The sequence below is a fragment of the Balaenoptera musculus genome, chromosome 2 (genome assembly GCF_009873245.2).
Source record: "Balaenoptera musculus isolate JJ_BM4_2016_0621 chromosome 2, mBalMus1.pri.v3, whole genome shotgun sequence".
Classification (NCBI taxonomy): domain Eukaryota; kingdom Metazoa; phylum Chordata; class Mammalia; order Artiodactyla; family Balaenopteridae; genus Balaenoptera; species Balaenoptera musculus.
This window is the reverse complement of record NC_045786.1, coordinates 162,561,965-162,583,622: the sequence shown is the minus strand read 5'-3', so window position 1 is coordinate 162,583,622 and position 21,658 is coordinate 162,561,965. Positions and strand designations below refer to the sequence as shown.

Sequence of the window (21,658 nt, the reverse complement as noted above, 5' to 3'; positions counted from 1 at the left end):
TTCTTGAGAAAATTGAATTGTGGAAGTTCAAAAGACCATTGATCCTAGGTCAAACTTTTCAGAGTTGAACAAAGATGGACAGACACGTGCAGAATGGTGGCTTACAGTCTCGCCAACAGCTTTTATGTAGGCAAAATGCATTGAAATATGTGTATAAAATATTTAACATTAATACACGCCAGACGGAAACCCTGTCAAATTCTGTGTGCACACAGGAACTTGACGAGAGGAGTCGGGAGGTTTAGAGAGATCCTCAGAGCAGTGGAGACGAGAACAACCCAGAACCTGCGAATGGTAAGTGTAACTAATGGCTTGGCTGAGGCCCGAGGCACTTCAAGCGCCTCTCTGTCTTTCATACGTGTCTTATAAATTATATATTATATATCATAACATACTATGTAATATAGACATTATACATTATAAATTATATCTCAGTGAAGCATATATATACACATATACATATGTATATATATATATATATATACACACATCATACATTCACCCAAAGTCCTTGGATTTTAGTACTCACAGAATCGTTCAGCCATCACTAATATTTAATTTCAGAACATTCTCGTCCCTCCCCAAAAATCTCCATGCCTGTTACTAGTCAATCCCCATTCTTCCCTTTCCCCAGCCTCTGGCAGCCACTAATTTACTTCCTGTTTCTATGGTTTGCCTATTCTGGACATTTCATATAAATGGAATTATACAGTATGTGGTCTTTTTTGTGACTGGCTTCCTTTACTTAGCATAATGTTTTCAAGGTTCATTCACGTTATACCATGTATCCGTCTTTCATTCCTTTTCGTTGCAGAATGATATTCCATCGTACTAATAGACCACATTTTTGTTTATGCAGTCATCAGTCAATAGACATTTATTGTTTCCACTTTTCAGCTATTGTGAATAATGCTGCTACGAACATTCTCATGCAAGTTTTTATGTGCATATATGTGTTCATTTTTCTTGAGTATATACCTAGGAGTGGAATTGCTAGATCATATGGTAACTCTACATTTAACATTTGGAGGAATTGCCAAACTATTTGTCAAATCGGTTGCACCATTTTACATTCTCACCAAAAATTATGAGGGTCCCAGTTTTTCCACATCCTCGACAACACGTGTTTATTATCTTTTTTTTTAGTTCTAGCCATCCTAGTAGGGTGTGAAGTGCTGTCTCATTGTGGTTTTGATTTACATTCCCTGATGGCTAATGATGTTGAGCGTCTTTTCAGTTGCTTCTCGGTAATGCTCTCTCCTGAAACATAAAAAAATGCATCCTGTATAGCAGTTAGAAGGTAAACCCTCCTGATGCCAGCGTGGTGAAGGGTTAGTTGTTTGCTGATGACTCACACCAAAACCCAGAGCAAAGCAGACTAGCTCCCGAGGAGAACCTAGCTGTTTGACTAACTATATTGACCACAAAACCCAGAAATAGAAAAGCTAGTTAAATAAACTGGTTGATCAGCAGCTTGGCTCTCCTGTTGACTTGAGTTCTCTCTCTTTCCTTTTAAACCTTTCACCTTCCTGTCTGGGAGGCTCATTAATTATACCTCCACAGTTTACCCTTCAGAGCCAGAGTCATCGAGTGTTTGGGTGAAGGCCTGGTGCTCGTGGAAGCTAAGAAGTGCCCCAGGCCCCAGCCATGTGGCAGCCCCACTCAGACTGCAGTGTCCTTGGTCTCGTCTTCCACGCTGTTGTCCTCCCATTATCATGAGTCCTTTAAATGCTGTGGGAGAGTGTTCAGTTGGGCAAGGCTAAGAGATTCCTGTCGTGGGAAATGAGGCTGTATCTTCATGCTAAGGATGTGGACATACAACTCACTGGCCCAGATGGCTAAGCCATAGACTTTCCTAGAATTATGGGAGGTAAGACAAGACGGGCGACTTCACACACACACCCCATCAAGAACTCACTTGGTCTTCGATATCTACTTACGTATTGATATGATTTATGGGTGCCCTCAGAAGTTCAAACAAAACATTTTGATCTTCACAGTTCTTTAAGGGAAAAAACCCTGCAAAAATATGGGTAAAAATTGTTGCCATCTATCTTTTCTCTCAAACTGACCTACTCCCAACATTCCATAAAACTTCTCAACTGGTCAGCATGAATAGCTTCTTCTAAGATTTGGAAGCACAATGAAAGCAACTGGTTATACTGGCAAGTGTTCTTATAATTGTTTTAAAAGCACATTTAAAATGCCAATCTTTTGGGCTTCCCGGGTGACTCAGGGGTTAAGAATCCACCTGCCAATGCAGGGGCACGGGTTCAAGCCCTGGTCCGGGAAGATCCCACGTGCCGCGGAGCATCTAAGCCCGTGCACCACAACTACCAAGCCTGCGCTCTAGAGCCCGCGAGCCACAACTACTGAAGCCCGCGTGCCTAGAGCCTGTGCAATGCAACAAGAGAAGCCACCGTAATGGGAAGCCCACGCACCGCAACAAAGGGTAGCCTCTGCTTGCTACAACTAGAGAAAGCCCGTGCGCAGCAACGAAGACCCAACGCAGCCAAAAATAAATAAATAAATAAATAAATAAATAAATAAAAATAAAAATAAATAAAATGCCAATCTTTCAAAATTGCTTATAGACTCTCAAAAAATATATATTTCGTTAAGGAAATAAAGGGTTTTTCCTCGTTAAAAGGTTGAGTGCATGCACTGCACTGTGAGAATCTGCCTGCTGCTTACTCCAATATTATTTTTCAAAATTAGAGAATATCTTCCATTATTGTCTAAGGTTTATGATTTTCAAATCAATGTGTTTTAACTTATAAAAATCCTGTGAGGTAGGATTCTGACTGGAGATGTTAGGAAGGAAGACAGTTTTCTTCTTCTTTTTTTTTTTTTTTTTTCTTTTTTCTGAGAAGTCCAGTGAAGAGGCTTCTAAAGAAAGCCTGTGTAGATAAGGCTGCCCCTGGGCACTTTCAGCTGTTAACTCACTGGTTGGTGTTAATGTAAGGGGGGAGTCACTTCCCATTCAATGTCACACTTGAGTTGCAAGTACACCTTTGGTCTTGGTTGCTGGTTCTCAAGTGACCTAAGTTAAACTGTTTCTAATCCCTTGAGTGCTTAACGAAAGTGTGCATCAGAACCATCTGAGGAACTTGGAGCAAATACACATCCCTGTACCTGACCTCAGGAATGCCACCTGAGTCAGTCTGCGGCAGGGCCTGAAAATCCGTATTTTCTAGTTTGCACAAGTGAGTCTTCGCCCACTCTAGTTGAGAAGCATTTCCTGGGAAGTCTACACTGGTGTCTTGGTTTCCGGTGGACATCAGGAAACTTCTCCAGCTGTTGCCACTCATAAGACAGTGTTTCTATCAGCCTTAATTGCTGTATGATTCTTTTCAGATTAGCTGATAATTACAAATTTATGATATCCTTATGAGATGCAAAAGTTGCTTTGTAAACTCTGGTGTGAGACCATAGCAGAGAAGGATTTAAAAGTACATTCACAGCAACCCCATTTCTAGATAAGTACTCCAAATAATTGAAAGCAGGTGTTCAAACCAAAACTTGTATGTCAATGTTCATAGCAGCACTATTGACAATAGCCAAAAGATGGAAACAATCCAAATGTCTACCAACTGATGATTGAATAAACAAAATGTGGTCTAGCCATACAATGGAATATCATTCAGCTATAAAAAGGAATGAAGTACTGATTCATGCTACCACATGGATGAACCTTGAAAACATTATGCTAAGTAAGAGAAGCCAGACACAAAAAGACCACATATTATATGATTCCATTTATGTGAAATGTCCAGAAGAGGCAAACCTATAGTGACAGAAAGCAGATTAGTTGTTCCAAGGGGGTGGGAGGAGGGAGAATGGAGAGTGACTTCTTAAAGGGTATGGGGTTTCCTTTTAGGGTAAAGAATGTTCTGGAACTAGAGTGGTCATGGTTGTACAACATGGTGAATGTGCTAAATGCCATTGGATTGTACACTTTAAAATGGTTAGCATGGTGAATTTTATGTTATGTGAATTTTATTACAATTTAAAATCACATACAAAAAAGTGCATTCAATGACCCAGTTTGTACAAAGAAGTTCAAGTCTTCTTCCAGACCAGCTTCTCGCCTTTCCTTCCTTTAATTCTAAATGTATTTGAAATGTATTTGGTAGCTACCAACAATTTTTAGGCATTTAAACTGCAAGCTAAATATAACCTGAGTATAAAACATAAAAGGTATCATAGATACTGTTGATCTTGCTGATAATTTCTCATATTTAATCTCCTTTTCTGAACTTCATTTGAGATTTCAGTGAACACAGCCAACATCCTTCCTAATCGGTAATGCATGACGAAGTGATGCCTTTAAAATGTGCAATCACATCAAAACCTCATTTTAAAGATCTCTCCGGAAGGTTAATACCTTGAGGGAAAATGAGATCTAGCATGAGCTATCCAGCAGTGGACAAGCAAACTGTTTTGAGGGCAGAGACTTTTACAACCTTAGAATCCCTCCATGGCAGATACATCCAGAAAGTGAAGTTCTTTGTTCATTTTTCTCCTTTAACATTTTTTTCTCAGCTATAGTGAGTGGAGGTTATTTTTACTAGTTGACGCTTCCAGCAGAAGTCATTAGCTTATATGACTGCAGTGAGATCAAAATGAGGCTGTAATGGAAGGTTTAAGAAAACAGTTCAGGAACTGTTTAGGTCCTGAAAATCGAGCTCTTATGAGATCTTTACAGATGGCTCAGTTGGGGATGATAGGAGTGCATTTAATTTCACATTTTTATAGACATTTAAAGCTAGTGGGTCTTACTTGGGAATAACGAAGAAAATTTGCCTTTATCCAGTGGTTATCAGAAACCGCTAAGCTAGTGATTTGGTTGCATTTAGGTTTCCTTGTGGTGTTTTAAGAGATTTCGCACAGATGAAAGCCTAGCAAAGTTCTCTTCTGGAACATATTTATTTAAAAAGGCTCGTTGTCAGGGAAGATCAGCATCCTTTGTCTGCATCTTCCAAAGAATGCTAAAACCTTGTGGAAAAACCTGCTGGTTGAAGTTGTATTTGGCCACCTCTGGCTAATTGTGAGGTGACCTGGACCACCCTGAGATGCAGTGCTTCTATTTTCGGAGGGGTTTTTTTTTTTTACTTCTCTTCTTTGTCACTGGAAGATTATGAGGTAAGTTAACTGATATGCATCAGTTAACAAAGTACTTCTTAGTAGCTGCCACATCTCCCTCCCGCATACATCGTACGTGATGCTGTTCTAGGCAGTGGAGCTATAGAGTTTGGAAAAACATAGTAATCTGCACCTAACTTAGAAGAACAAGATCTGGATATTTCTGGGTTTTCACAGTAAGAAAGGAGATCCCTGCCCAGCTTTAAAAAAAAGGTCTTCTTGATTGGTAGCCATAGTCACTTTGCCAGCTCTCCACTTTGCTCAAGGCCAGTGGGAGCCTTTGGGCTGGAAGGGCCAGGATGCAGTAAGAACGGGGCCTCAGGTCGCAGGGTGGGGCTGTGAAGGACTTGCCCTTGGCACTCCAAAGACGAAGACATTCTAAAAATCTGCACTGAACATCATTTTATCATCAACGAAGAGATTTTTTTCAGGGATTACATCATCTAGGTTGAGTACTGGCTTTCTGCCAAGGTCGGGCTTTGGCAGGCCTCAGTTGGGAGGTGATGAAAATATTTGCAGTTCACCTATTATTTATGAGAGCTTTTGGAAAAGAGCTTAACTAAAAGTTTCAGTTGTTTCCGGTATAAAACATGTTTAGTGTTCCAGAGTATAACAGAGGCAGGGCAGCATTTGAAGGGCATGAACTTATTTTTTTTTTAATCTTTCAAATATCTTAGTGTATCATATTTTCTTTTCTTTTTTTGTCATCAACTGATATAATTTTCATCATAGGAGTAGAAATTTTTAATTATGAGTCTTGGAACAGTGATGACAAAGTGATGACTAAAAAATATTAATTAAATGAGCGAATGAATGAATGAATGATACAAAATAGATTCATGGCTGTGCCTTTGCTCCTTTGTGTCCCCAGACAATAGCCAGGCAGCTGGCGGAGATCTTGTTGCGGGGTATGTGTGAACAGAGCTACTGGAACCCTCTGGAGGATCCGCCATGCCAGTCACCTCTGGACGATCCTCTCCGGAAAGGAGCAAACACAAAAACCTACACCCTCACGCGGAAAGCCCGTGTCTACTCAGGAGAGAAGTATGGGAGTTGGTGTCCTCATTTGTAGGTTAGGGGATGGGAGGGAAACTTCAGGAAAGTGTAAGGATGAATAGAAGTTCAAGGGTAGATTTTTTACCAGTTTAATAAAGATAGCTCTTTACTCTTCATAACTTCAGCAAATATCCATGCATGAGTGGGGACATTTTGAGTAGGAAAATGCTCTCATCTAGTGCTTGGCTGCCATTCTCAGCCTTCACTGTTGGTCTTTGGGATTTTCATTTCGTTTATTGTAAGAACCGCAGAACCATACAGCAGTCAGTGACAAAGCTATTAGTAAGCCAGAGTTGACTTTTCTTTTCTTTTCCTCAGCAATTCCTTGATCCTTTTGTTTAAAAACTTGTTTTAAACTGAATTAGCTGTAAGAAGAAGGTGAATTTAATAACTTACAGGTGATTGGAAGGTGATGTCTCTTTAGAATGTTTTAATTGGTTTAAGTTTTGAATTTGGAACTTGATCACCTTTGAGGAAAATGGGCTAGCGAAACACTCCGGTCTCAGCCTGGGATTTCCCCAGGTCCGGGAAGGAGGAGGTGGGAGGGAGAGAGACCCCAAGAAAGCGGGGAGACAGGAACAGGGCTTGACTCATTCTATTCCTCCCCTCAAAGCTTTCCTTCCCGTCTTTGTTCCTACAAGGACAAGGCATGATGGCTTTTCAGAACCTCTCCATGAAGCAAAGGGGAACGTGTAAGAATAAATACGGAAACCTTCTTTAGTCATTACAAATTGGAAAAATGGCTGAAAGACCACAGGCTGCTGCTTCTGAGGCCCCAGAAAGCACTGACAGAGATGGGGTGATTAGATAGTTATTACATGTGTGACTTCTGAACACAATGCCGCATTTTAAAAGGGGCAGCATTTCTCAGGGTAACTGCCTCTTAATCCTCTTCAATTGACCCTGGCATTTGTCTCCCTCCTCATCTTGTTCAATTTGCATTTCTTGTATGGATTCAGACTAGTGAGCATTTTCTTAACTTTTGCCTGTGTTTACTCCTTAGTACTTATCTGGATTCGTAGAACATCTGTTCTAGCAATTCTCAAACTCTCACTTTTAAAATGCTGACCCCTCATTATGAACTATTTAGCAGCAGGATTGGGGTTCTTTTTTAGGTGATATTTAAATCTTAAAAATAGACCCTAGATTTTTCTTCTGCTTCAGATGCTTCTTAATAGCCAAAGTGCCAGTATATTGAAGAATCTAGTTCTTGCTCCCTCCTCCAATCAAGTTTGACACATGGATGGAGCTCTGTGTCTCTCTGGGTGCGATTCCAATGTGGCCTCACCCCTTGAAGGCAGAGAAGCTCACAGTGCTGGCCACTTCTCCCTTATTTCCTGAACCACTCAGCCTCTGTCACTCTTTTAACATCAGCTTCCCCATCTGTACAAGGAGAATTATCGAGGCAAAATGCAGATCTAGTTAAATGCAGTTATTAGTTAAAGGGAAGATTCCCATGTGACTGGTTACTGAGACACAAGTTTCATTTCACACAAATACACACAGTCATTTTTTTTAAACTGTTTCATTGAGATATAATTCACATACTATATAATTCATTCATTTAAAGTGTACAATTCACATTAATATAGCTTTTAATATAGTCACATAGCCCATCACTACAATCAAATTTAGAATACTTTCACTACCCCCAAAATAAACCTAGCACCCCTTAGCTGTCATCCGCCATCCCCCAAACACTTGTATTTTCACATGAATGTTAGGATCATTTTGTCTATTTCTGCAAAAAAAAAAAAAAAAAAAGCAACTGGAATTTTGTAGGAATTGCATTTAATCTGTAGCTCAATTTGAGGAGTATTGCCATCTTGACAATATTAAGTCTTCTGATCCATGAACATGGGATATCTTTCCATTTATTTAGGTTTCCTTTAACTTTTTTCAACAACAATTTGTAGTTTTCAGGGTATAAGGTTTGCACTTCTTTTGTCAAACTTATTCTTAAGGGTGTTCTGGTGTGTGTGCTATTCTTTTTGATACAATCACAAATGGAATTGTTATTATTAATTTCATTTTGGGGTTGTTCATTGCAAGTATATAGAAGTAAAATTGGTTTTCTATATTGATCTTGTATACTGAAGTCTTGCTGAGCTTGTTTACTAGTTCTAATAGTTTTTTTTTTTTAATTGTTATTTATTTATTTATTTATGGCTGTGTTGGGTCCCCGTTTCTGTGCGAGGGCCTTCCCCAGCTGCGGCGAGCGGGGGCCACTCTTCATCGCGGTGCGCGGGCCTCTCACTGTCGCGGCCTCTCCCGCTGCAGAGCACAGGCTCCAGACGCGCAGGCTCAGCAGTTGTGGCTCACGGGCCCAGTTGCTCCGCGGCATGTGGGATCTTCCCAGACCAGGGCTCGAACCCGTGTCCCCTGCATTGGCAGGCAGATTCTCAACCACTGCGGCACCAGGGAAGCCCTCTGATAGTTTTTTTAGATTCTTTAGGATTTTCTGTATACAAGATCATGTCATCTGCAAATATAGTTTTACTTCTTCCTAACATAAATGGCTTTTATTTCATTTTCTATCCTAATTGCCCTGGGTAGAACTTCCAGTACAATGTTGAATAGAAGTGCCAAGAGTGGACACCTTTGTTTTATTCCTGATCTTAGGAAGGGGAAAACGTCCAATCTTTCACTATTGAGTATGATGTTAGCTGTGGGTTTTCATAGATGCCCTTTATCAGGTTGAGGAAAGTCCCTTCTATTAGTAGTTCGTTGAGTATATTTCGTTGTGAAAAGGTTTTGAATTTGTCAAATGCTTTTTCTGTATCTACCGAGATGATCATCTGGCTTTTGTCCTTTATTCTATTGATGTGATGTATTACATTAATTGATTTTCAGATATGAAGCCAACCTTGCATTCCTAGGTGAATCCCACTAGGTATATAATCCTTATTTATTGCTGAGTTTGATTTGCTAGTATTTTGTTGAGGATTTTTGCATCAATAGTCATAAAATAATTGATCTATAGTTTTCTTTTCTCATGATGTCTTTGTCTGATTTTGGTATTAGGATAATACTAGCCTCATAGAATGAGTGGGAAATATTCCCTCCTCTTCTATTTTTGAAAGAGTTTACGGAGAATTATTATTAATTCTTCTTTAAATGTTTGGTAGAATTCACCAGTGAAGCCATCTGGTCGTGGGCTTTTCTTTGTGGGAATGTTTTTGATTACTAATCCACTCTCTTTACTTGTTACAGAGCTATTAAGATTTTCTATTTCTTCAGTTTTGGTCTTTATAGATATTTGTCCATTTCATCTAAGTTATCTAATTTGCTGACATACAGTTGTTCACAGTATTCACATACACACACATACATACACACACATACACACACACACATATAATTTCTGTAAGATTGGTAGTCATGTACCCTCTTCCATTTCCCATTTCTCCTTTTAGTAATTTGAGTCTTCTCTTTCTTTTCTGGGTCAGTCTACCTAAAAAGTTTGTCAAATCTTATTGATCTTTTTGAAGAACTAACTTTCAGTTTTGTTGATTTTTCTCTATTGTGTTTCTGTTTCTCTAGTTAGTTAATTTCTGTGCTAATCTTTCTTCCTTCAGTTATCACCATCAGCTTTTAGCTTTCTAGTTTTGCATGTTCATACCCTTACTTCTGATTTATTAGTAAAGAGAGAAAATCTGCTTGGGGCTTCCTTATTAACAAGACAGGACTCTCCAATCAAGCAATTTTGTGGCAAAAAGATGTTATCACCAGTTCAGTTATGTGAGTTGGGAGGTAAAAAAGGGAATCCATAGATGATGTTTAAATCTCATTTTGTCCGGTGGTCCCTCCTGTCTCCCCTCTCCTCAGTCTCTTATGAGGAACATGAGCACAAAGCAAACTTTATGTGCCATAGATCCTTCCAGCTCCAGCAAACCACACGGACCATTCAGGACCATTGGTCATAATGGACAATAAATGAAAAATAACCTCTGCCAGAAAACTCCCCTCCCTGTCACTGCAACCTGGATGTGAAGTGTGTACAGGATGCTCATCCTCTCTCCGTCTTAAATGTTGAAAGGAAATAAAATGCTGATAATCCACGATAAAAAAAGAGAGGAAGAATCACGTGCCATGGGCCTCCTTGCTTCCTTTCTTCTAGATCTCTCTATGAAGAATTTTATTGACTTTTGTTTACTTATTTTTTAAGTAAGCTTTTTACTGACACATAGTATACATTGCGAAAAATACACGAACCAAAAGTAGAAAACTTGATGAATTTTCACTAAGTGAACACATGCAAGTAATTAGCATCCTGGTCAAGAAATAGACATTGCCAGAACCCTAGAAGGCCTCTCTGTACCCTCCCCCAGTTACTACTCCCTGCCCAAGGGTAACCCTATCCTGACTTCTATCACTGTAATTAGTCTGGCCCATTTTTTTTTTTGAAATTTACATGAATGGAATCATATATTAAGTACTTTTATGTTTAACTTCTTTTGTCTAACATTATACTGGAGAGATTCATCCATATTTTTGCATGTAGTAGTAGTTTGTTTTTGTTGTTGAATAGTATTCCATTTTATTAATATACTCCCACTTGTTGATCCATTCTACTCTTGATGGGCATTTGCGTTGTTTCTTATTTGGAGCTAATAGGAATAGTGCTGCTATGAATATTCTTATACATGTTTCTTAGTGCACATATGTGTGCATGTCACTCAAGTATATATTTTTTTTTTTTTAATTATTAGCACCTTTAATTATTTATTTATTTATTTATTTATTTTGGCTGTGTTGTGTCTTCATTTCTGTGCGAAGGCTTCCTCTAGTTGCGGCAAGCGGGGGCCACTCTTCATCGCGGTGCGCGGGCCTCTCACTATCGCGGCCTCTCTTGTTGCGGAGCACAGGCTCCAGACGCGCAGGCTCAGTAGTTGTGGCGCACGGGGCCAGTTGCTCCGCGGCATGTGGGATCCTCCCAGACCAGGGCTCGAACCCGTGTCCCCTGCATTGGCAGGCAGACTCCCAACCACTGCGCCACCAGGGAAGCCCCTCAAGTATATTTTTACTTCCATTGTATTCCTCCTTGTAAAAAGCACTTGAGGTGGCTTAGATAATTAAATGCATGTTAGACTAGATAATTAGCACTAAGTAAAGATGGAAGCTAGAAACCACTATTATGCCAGGAAGCGGATGATGATTTATTGAAAACTAGGAGTGCCATACATTGTGCTAAACTCCTTGGTAGGCCTAAGAGGAGAAAGTAATTATCATGGCGTGCTAAATACAGGTCTGAACCTCCTGGTAGCCAATGCAGAGGCTTTTGGTAAGGATGAGGATGCTGTTCAAAGTATAAAGATGGGGGACATTGAAGGGTCCTAACAACTACTTGATGGCAGAACCGAAGCTGTGAACGACCATCCCTTCAATCAACTTCCTCCAGGTCTAAGGCCCCAGTTTTCCGGCTCCACAAGGCTGAGGCCTGGGCACCCCAGGATCTCCCCTTGAGGCTCTTGGGCCCCAAGAGGATAATATCACAAAAGGAAGGCCCCAACAATTTTGACTGTCCACCCTGAGCTCCACACTTCCCTGGGCAAGGAAGAGGGAAAGAATGGCCAGAAATAGATCTAGAGAATTCATAATTATGGAGAAGGGGGCATTCCAGTGGGTAGTTTTTCAAGCATGTCTCTTAAAACTATCCTTTCCCCCTCCCCCGCCCCCCACTTCTTCCTGCCAGCCCTGAGAACTTTGCAGTGCCCCTGAGTACCCATCTTTCCTGCCTTGAAAAGAAGGGTAGAGGAAGTAGAATTAGAATCAGTTAATGTGCTACTTGTTAGCAGCTCTAGTAAAAATAACACAACCTCGCATTTAAGTAGGCTAGTTGGCTCAAATGGAATTTGGAGATTATCTCTGGACTGAATTTGCTGGTGTTAAGTTATGATTAGAATGGGCTCCCTCTCTTTTCAATTAGTCTGGACAATGCAGAACTGGGTAGCTGTGAAAAAAATGATTAATGGTTCTGCTTTATTTATAAGGTCCCAACTTCATGTAAGCATGAGCCAGGATATCAGGAACTGATTGCTGGATGGGGATACACACAGACACACACACAGGCACACAGGCACACGGGCGCACACACACACATGAGCGTTCTTAATTCAAAGCCTGTTGGCTCTATTTCTGAATTTAAGGGGAAAGAAATGTTCCATCTTCCAAAAACCCAAATCACCTCAAGTTACCTCTTTAAGGAGGTCACTGCACATTCCAGAATCCTGCTTCTCGCTCACAGGCCAGCCCTTTTATAAAATTTTAGCCCTGCAAGAGCAATAGGAACCATCCCACAGGTGGTTTCCTTACCTCCAGGGATGACCGAATTGTAAAAAGGTATCAGTCACTGGACTTTTCTTACTCCTCATGGTCCTTTGACACAAGACAAAATTTGCCAGCACTTCAAAGAGAACGAATATTTGTAATCATTTGGAAAACATTTTTTTGGCCATTTTGGGGGGGAAATCATCCCTTCTCTTAAGTTAAATGATTGTAATATTACCCCTGGGAAGATGTAAATTTAGTCTTTATTTAGTCATCTCCAAAACATCCAGGAGTTTTTTTAACCAAGTTCATTTTTATTGCACTCTTCTACCATTCCACAAAAGAGTTGGTGGGACTTCCCTGGCGGTCCAGTAGTTAAAACTCTGCGCTTCCACTGCAGAGGGTGCGGGCTTGATCCCTGGTGGGGGAACTAAGATCCCACATGCCTGCCTGGCATGGCCGAGAAACAAACAAAAAAACAAGAACCGAAAAAAAAAGAAACAGAGTTGAGTTTGGCCCAACTAGTGATAAGACTGACAATTCTACTCAAAGGATGCTAGAACTTTAGAATGGGGGAAAATGCTGGAGGTTTTTTTTTTTTTCCGGCTGTGTCCCGCGGCTTGTGGGATCGTAGTTCCCTAACCAGGGATTGAACCCCCGGCCCCGGACGATGAGAGCGCAGAGTCCTAACCACTGGACCACCAGAGAATTCCCTGGAGGTCTTTTAAAACGCTCAAAGCACAAAAAATAGGATATAGGGAATGGACACCAGAGTTATGTTTGGTTTTTATTGTTCTTTAATCCTGAGCAACATTGAGCTTAAAAGCTTTTTATTTTAATCCAAGATGGTAGAGTTCAGCCAAATCCCATAAAGTTGATGAATAAGACAGCTCTTGTGTGCCACGCCATAGTACACGTGTGTTTGAGTAAGATAGCTCACTAAGTTCTTACAGTATTCTGGAAATCATTCAAACTCTAAAATTGCTTCCTATCTCCTATTTCATCTAAATGACAATATACAATACACCAGCTAGCAAGTAAGAGGTAAGAAGAGTACCATGTAGTGAAATGTCTTCAGTTTATACCTCGTAATGGGTTTAGGAGAAAGCTTGTGTTATTTAGATAACGTCAGTTTGTAGTGATCAAAATTTCCGCCTCTATAATAGGCACAAACGTTCTTTGGGCTTTTAACTTGGTTTCTACAGCTTTACCCAGCTGCCTGCTATTAAAATGCGTAGTTAAAATTTATACATTCCATAGATTACCATAGAAATAAACAAATTAATTCAGGGGCCCAGATTATACAGTATTTTTCATGGGTTCTACACTATATAAAAATCTAGAAGCTGTTAGCCTTCAGTTCTGCTCTTAGTCATGTATTTTGTGTTATTTTGAAATTGCCATATATCAAAGTCAATTTTCTTTATACAGCATTTTTTGTCCTCAAGAAAATACTGAAGAAGCCCTGTTGTTATTGCTGATTAGTGAATCAATGGTGAGTAGAATGTGTTTTTACATTTTTTTTCCCCTATTCCTATGGTCCCTGTTTTGATATGGTGACTCCATCAGGATAGTGATTCTTTTTCTTTGGAGAAGAGTACTTTCCAAAGGGGATACCTGATGGGAAAAAACTATAGTGGTTTAAAAAAAAGGGACGTTTCTAATTCTTGGACTGGCCAGATATGTCCCTGGGTCAGCCTGGAGCATGGAGCTTCTCTTCCCTTAGTTCATTCATTTATCCACCAAGTACTGATTGAACACTAACACAGTTGTATATGGGTAACTACAGCTAAAATGACCACCAAAGGAACCTTGAAAGGGGAAAGAAGCCCCCAAAAGGTAACCTTTATGAGCCTTCTCCATTTGCCTTGGTGGGAGGGAGAATTTGGGGGTGAAACACTTGTATACTTGAACCTCCGTTTTCCACAGCAGCAGTCTGATGAAACTGCCTCGTCCTCCTGCCCAGGTCCTCTCCCCAAACCCCCACCTGTTCCCCGGGCATTGCAGAGCTCAGGCCCAGAGAGCCCACTCCTGTTACCTGGCTCTGCTGTTGTGAGGGAGTTTTTGCCAGACCATCAAATTCCTTTGAAATGTTTTCTTAGTGTTTGGCCAGGATATCAAATGTAGGTCTACAATTTCATCACTCATCATTTACTGGGTTTCTACTCTGCATATCGCTAGACATGACAGCCCGGCTTGAAACATTCTGGAGTAATCTGTGTTATAGTAGTTAATACCTTGGCAAGTAAGTGGTGTCTGCTGAGCAGCTGAGCAGAACAGCAAGCCCCTGGAACTTGGAGGGACCTAGAGGTCCTCACATCCACCTAGTTATTTAGACGAGGGACCGGAGGCCCAGAGCAGGCAGAATGGAGGCATCATGCAGTGGTCTGCTGCTTCTTCTAGCAGAGCATCCTGCCTTCTTCCATAACTCCCACCCCACCCGGCAGGCAGGAGGAGAGAGAAGGAGGAAAAGGAGTCGTAACTAAAGCAAGAGAAGGTGTTCCCTTCTTCCCCAAGCAGACAGTTTAAATGGAGGCGTGAAATACACTCGGGGAGAAAGACTTAGAAACGGAGCACAAGAGGAATGCCTGTGTGCTGAGTGAAAGAGGGGCAAAGAGGCTGGGATTAGGCAGGCAGCGTAGCGTTCTTGCCTTAAGTTAAAGCTTTGGGTTTTCTTGTTCTGTGTAATGGCCCCGAGATGTTTATAAGAGCGAGACTGCTTGAGTCACTGCTTCTTTTTATTTGGAAGCTCGCTGACATCATTGGCCCCACTTCCTCTGAAGGAAACAGGTTGCCCCTGCGGCTCATCTTTCCTTGACTGTCAGCTGGTGACTTAGGACGGTGTCATTTACATCCTCTACTCTACCTTGGCACAGACGTGGAGGCACATATGTGCACAGGCTGGCGCCCAGTGGCCTCCAGTAACTGGTGTTCAGACGGGCAGGTCTCACCGTCATCAGTTCTGTGGGGGGGGGGGGGGGCGGGGGGGGGCTGCCCACACAGGCCTCATCGCGGGACTCTTCACAACCTGGCACTTAGCTTCCTTTGGGCAGACTTGGTTAGTAACGGGGTAAAAATTCTGAAAGCGTGGTGAGCACACACTTTCGATTTCTTGGACAATTCTGATTGAAAGTATTGAGTCCTATTGTCAGATCGTGTGTTCCAGATTGGAATTTGGGAAACATGGCCACATCTCTAGAATGCTCGCTCTAAGTGTTGTTGTCTTGGGAGTGATGTCCCCAACTCTCCTGCTCCCTCCTTGAAGTGGTAGAAACTAGTAATACTCAAAGTTCGGGTCCCCTGGAGACAGTCAAATCTGACTGTGTCATGTTTAATTTCCAGGAAGTCTCTTCAGAGGATGGTGAAGTCCAATGACAGTAAATATGAAGGACTAGGTTGCCAACCAAAATGATTATGTTGTCTCTGTAAATCATTCCATAGTTACGTAGGTAGAAATCTAAATTCAGTTGCCTTTGGAAGTCTTTTTTCACTTCCCTTGACTACTTGATTTTTTTCAGTTTTTAGACCGAAAATAGATGTGCTCAATTTCAGAACCAAAATGAGAATTGCCGGGCTTTTTTGGTATCTGAGAAAATTGTATTCTTTACTGGTCCTAATTTTAACTTAGGAGCATAAATTTGTCAATAGTCCCTCCACCTACAAGAACTCATTTGGAATTGAACTGCATTCTTACCTCAAGTCAAATTAGTTTCCCCAGGAGAAAGGGGTTATCAGAACCGTATTAGTACAACTACCACTGAGACAATGTTCTGGGACGTTTATTATTTGTGGACCTGTTTGAGGTTCTATATTGTACCTTTTTAATCAAAAAGCACTGATAGACTTTTTCTTTTAAAAAGAAAAAAAAAAAAACGCATTTGGGCATAACCTGAAAATCTCTCTTAAATGGTGTTTTGTCTTGTTCCCTTCTCTCCCAGGCATTGATCTCAATATGGAACATTTAGAGGAAATAAATAAAATGAGACCACTTACAGCAGGCCGTATTTTCCTCAGAGCTTCTTTTGTTGGCTCGAAAGGCACTCCTAACAAGAAAAACTTAGAATGAAATCTTCAAAAGCAGGCTTGTTTCCATAAGAGATGACTCACTTTGTAGGAAGTGGCCTGTCTTATATATTCTTATTTGTCTTTGACATTTAAGAGTAAGGAGTTTTAAAATGAGTAAGTACTGACAGGAGGCTACAGGGCAATGCCTTGGACTCACACGAAAGAAAGCATTCACCTCGTTAGTGAGCAGGAGGTTGTGTGCGTGGCCTTTCCGAGTGTCAGGCAGGAAGGTAGACATCAGCCCGCCTGGACCAGTGACCCTCGCCCTGCACGTGCCACTTCCATGGGGAGAACGGAGGGGCCCTTTCTGTGCTCCTAGGGATGGACTTCTGTTCATTAGCAAGGAAAAGAAGACAGGAAAAATCTAACTTTATTGATACTGAACTCCCTATTAGGGAGAAAAGGAAAATGAGCTATGGTTAGAGTCTCCAGTACATGTGATATGTCTGGAGGAATCGGGGGAGAAATTTCAAAAGTAATGAAAACAAGTCACTGTGAAGAGCGGTTGATTTCTAGATAGATGAGATGAATAAGCTTGAATGCACCTGCTGTATTTCTGTGCTAAGCAGTGGGGGAGTGAAATAGGCATGCCCTGGTGTTCTCCTGGGTCCTCTGTGCTAACGTCTTTTAAAACAAAAATCCGTTTGCTTCTTGCTGTCTCTTGTACATCTGTTTTGTGCTTCCCTAAACAAAGTTGAATTTGTTTCTGTAGTCTGTTCCAATGAAGATGTCATATAGGGATTTGAACGTGGCTTGGGTGAGAGAGGAAAAGTACGCTGTATCTCTGTGGGACTGATGGAACTTGATGACACCATTTGGTGATGGGAAGTGTGGGGCTGGGAATTTTCTCCCACTCTTTAATGTACAGCAGAAACAGGATCTACAAGTGAGGCGCAGCAGGGCTTCACTTGATGGATGATTCTGCTGCCCCAGAGCGCAGCTGTGTCTGCAGCGTGGCTGTCTGTGAACCCGAGCCCAGGAGAAACCACCCTGCTTTGCATCGACTCCTAAAGCTTCCTTCAGACGCCTGCTGACAGGGACAAGTGCCCGCCAGGCCTTCAGTGTTTGGATAATACCATGTTACCATGTGCCGTGGTGCTCTGGGGATTTTGAATAAATGACCCCTTGCTCATTTGTGCCCTTGTCTCCAGACCCTCGGCAAGCTCTCAGGGGCAGGAGAGCCTGGATGGCTTCTCTGCGCAAGGTGACAGCTGTGTGCACGGGCTGGCTCACCGTCTGCTTCTCTCTTCTGTGTTGTTTTCAGGCCAACCGGGACGCTGTGCTGAGCAGGATACCTGAGCACAAGAGCGACCGCCTCATCAGTTTACAGAGCGCATCTGTGGTCTATGATCTACTGACCATCGCTCTTGGAAGAAGAGGCCAGTATGAGATGCTGTCAGAGGTACAGCCCTTGAGTCTGGTTGACTTCCAGCAGTGGGTAATGCTGGCGGTACCAGCACTGTGAAGAGCTGTGGGACCTGGTCTTGTCCCCACCACCCCCACCCCCCGTCGCTGGCAGACATGTGACCTTGGGCCCATCACTTAACTTTGGTTTCTATCTCTGCAAAATGCGAATTGGGCTAAACGATTAAGTGGTGGAATTCATTGGTGGTCATCTCCTACCAAGGGTCCATAAACCCACTGGGGTGAGTTCACGTATGAGAGAAGGCAGGCGTTTCTCAAGCAGTTTCTCTTTCAGTGTAATTTCCACCATAACTCCAATCTCCCATGTGTGATATTAATTTCCTTGTAAAACAGGTTTTATTTTATATAAGGTATCGATGCATAACTCCTGGTGCACTGGCAACTTCCGGCACAGTGTACGTTGGGTGAGCTGGTTCAGGCTTCACGGGGAGTAAACACTGTCTTCACGGGGAGTCTTTTACTTGTTCAGAAGAGACCCCAGTTGCTTACAGATCTTGTAGCAGGCATTGCCGTCTCATGCCCTCAGCTGCTAAGAAACATTTAGGATGGAAGTCTGACAGTTTTACAGTTTCAGAAGAAGCTGGTTAATCTGACGCTGTGGTTATGCATTACTGAGTCCCCGCCCAGAATGCCAGATCCACCCTGGTAGGGGCTAAATCAGTAACAAGATCATTTTATCCTCTCTTTAGTGGAGTAAAAAGAAAGAAGGGAAGAAAAACAACTCCTTTTGTTAAAATGAACTTTTCCATGTTATTTATCTTTCTTTTTCTAAATTTACACACATTGCAACAGCCTCTGGGCATGAGGACAGGGAATGAAATACAGTAACAGATTGGCTGAAATCAGATAAGCACCCAGCTCACCCTGTAGCCTGCCTGCCGGTGCATCGCCACATTAGGCAGGAGCCTTGGGAGAACAGATGAGCCTGCGTGGCTTGGATCTTTTTTTAGTCTTTGGTTTGGTGACTATACAGGGCAATGGTTACTCAGTCTTCAAAAAAAAAAAAAAAAGCCCTCGCAATCTGGCTTAGATAAGGCAATGAGTCCAGATGTTCCTGTCATACACGGTACACCCCCTGGGACACTGCCCAGGCTTGGGATTGGCCCAGATTCTTTACCATCCCAGGGGCTTTGGCTTCCTGGGACCCTCTCCTTCTGGCCAGCTTAGTTCCTGTCAGCCGCTTCCACCAAGGAGCCCATCTGTGGGGAGAGTGCCACCCAGCTCACAGCTGAGTTCTCTTAAGGTGAACTCCCCTCCACCCACGACAAACCACTAAAAGTTTCTCGGAGGCCAAGGTTGAGTGTGGTTTGCACGTCTGCTTTCCTCCCATCATGTAGCAACAGAACCTGTCCCCAGCTTGAAATTCACCTGTGTCTGCAACAGGTGTGAGGAGCCTGAGGTGGCTGGCGTGGCTGACAGGCTGGATGGCCCCTGTCCACAGGCTTCTCGTCATGCCACAAATGACTCCAGGGGCACGGCTGTCATCCTAGCGGCATTCCTCCGCGAGCCAGCAGCTCCCTGGCATGTGCCTCTGCCCGGCACGGAATCCTGGGACCTTGTTTTCAGCCAGATGACTTTCACCTTGACATCACATGTAGCTTCATCTCGTGGTGATGACCTGACGCCCAAGTCACTGGGTAGTCCGGTTGGTTGCCGGAGCCTTTGCAATTCAGAATATGCTCTAGTCACATTGACAACAGTGGAAACAGCGTCAGGGATTGCCTTGAAGGTGCTGGAGCAGAACGGTGGAAGAAAGGGAAATTTATCACTGTACATCCCTTGGAGCCTTTTGAATTTCGTACCATATCTGTGTCTTATCTATTAAACATATAAATCGATGGATCAAAAATATATATAATAGAGGACATTCATTTCTTTAACACATATAAATGCAGCCCCTGGTTCTGTGCCAGGGGCTGTGATTCAGGCCGGGGATGCAGCCGTGGGCGAGGTGGGGCCCCTGTCCGTGAGCGGCTCCCAGCCTAGAGGAAGGCAGCCAAGCAGCAGGCAGTTGTCATCTGGGCTGGCTGCTGCCGGGGGTTCTCCACACAGGGTCTCATCCAGTACTGAAGGATTTGAATCCTTGGCCTTAGCTTTTCTTGCTATTTCTACTTAGTTTTGCAGATGGAGCTTCCCCCAGTGCACATTTGGCGGCCACGGTGAAGCAGATCTAAGTAGAGCTGTCTTAGGAGGAAGGCGCAGGTGCACAGCATCTCGAGGGCTGGCCCCAGTTTTGGAGAGCTCACCTCCTGGAGGAGGGTCTTGGTCCGCCCTTGGCTGAGCACGGACCCCTCTCCCTTGGTCTCAGGCTATGACTTAAAGTGTCCCGCTTCCCTCATTTGCTGGGGTTTCCTTCCTCCCTCCCTCCCTCCCTTCCTCCCTCCCTCCCTCCCTCCCTTCCTTCCTTCCTTCCTTCCTTCCTTCTTCCCTTCTTTCCTCCCTCCCTTCCTCCCTCCATTCTTTCCTCCCTCCCTCCCTCCCTCCCTTCCTTCCTCCCTTCCTCCCTCCCTTCCTCCCTCCCTCCCTCCCTTCCTCCCTTCCTCCCTCCCTCCCTCCCTTCCTTCCTTCCTTCCTTCCTTCCTTCTTCCCTTCTTTCCTCCCTCCCTTCCTCCCTCCATTCTTTCCTCCCTCATTTCCTCCCTCCCTTCTTTCCTCCCTCCCTCCCTTCCTTCCTCCCTCCCTCCCTTCTTTCCTCCCTTACTCCCTCCCTCCCTTCCCTCCTTCCCCTTTTTTTCCCCCCAATTTGTATTGTATATTTCCTTCCTTCCTCCCCCCCTTCCTTTCTTTCTTCTCATCTGCTCTTCCATTTCCTGAGGACTTTAGGTTAAAAGGCTAACTGGATTTTTTTTTAATTGCGGTAAATTTACATAACATACACTCAGCCATTTTAAAAGGTACAATTCAGTGGCATTTAGTACATTCATGCTGTTGTACAACCAGCACCTCTAATTTCAAAACACTTTCATCACCCTGAAAGGAAACCCCGTCCCTATTAAGCAGTTGCTCCCCATTCCTCCCTCCCCCCAGGCCCTGTCAGCTACTAATCTGCTTTCTGACTCTGTGGATTTACCTATTTCGAGTATTTCATATAAATGGAATCATCCATTATATGACCTTTTGTGTCTGGCTTCTTTCACTTGGCATAATGCTTTCAGGGTCATCCACATTGTAGCGTGTATCCGTCCTTCATTCCTTTTTATGGCCGAGTAACATCCCATCGTATGGATAGACCACGATTTGCTTCTCCGTTTATCAGTTGGTGGACATTTGGCCGTGGCGGCAGTGCTGCCGTGGAGTAACTGGATTTTAAACTTCCTACATTATTTCTCTGGGCCCCGCGGATGTTGGGATTATCATTATCATTCACGTGGCCGTTGTTTATATCCTGTCTTCATCTGCTGCATCGTCACCACAGTGATCTTTCTCAAACACCTTCTGCTGAGAAACATTTCATGGCTGTCCCCCTTGCCCCTTCTTTTTCTCCCTCTTTTTATTTTGTTTTGCTTTCCTTTTCCTCCTATAATGAAAACAGCTTCATTGTCTTTCTGCCATGTGCTACAGCCCAGCAGACTCCTTGAAGAATCAAGCATTACCTACAAACATGGAAAAGAAAAAAGTCACTGAGAATCCCTCTCTCCTGAAATAGTTGACTACCCACTGACATTTTAGAGATCACTTTGTCCTATATCTCTTTATG

The 21,658-nt window shown here is 42.8% G+C and overlaps 1 protein-coding gene across 8 annotated transcripts in view; it reads left to right on the top strand.

Moving 5' to 3' along the window:
- Positions 1–21,658, top strand: part of TTC7B (tetratricopeptide repeat domain 7B) — a 240,435-nt gene that overhangs the window by 104,195 nt on the left and 114,582 nt on the right. For all 8 annotated transcript variants that reach the window (XM_036842602.1, XM_036842601.1, XM_036842604.1 and 5 more), the window contains 4 exons: positions 216–294; positions 6,017–6,189; positions 13,903–13,966; positions 17,801–17,938. In XM_036842602.1, coding sequence (XP_036698497.1) covers positions 216–294; positions 6,017–6,189; positions 13,903–13,966; positions 17,801–17,938 — 454 coding nt within the window. The remainder of the gene's footprint in view (positions 1–215; positions 295–6,016; positions 6,190–13,902; positions 13,967–17,800; positions 17,939–21,658) is intronic.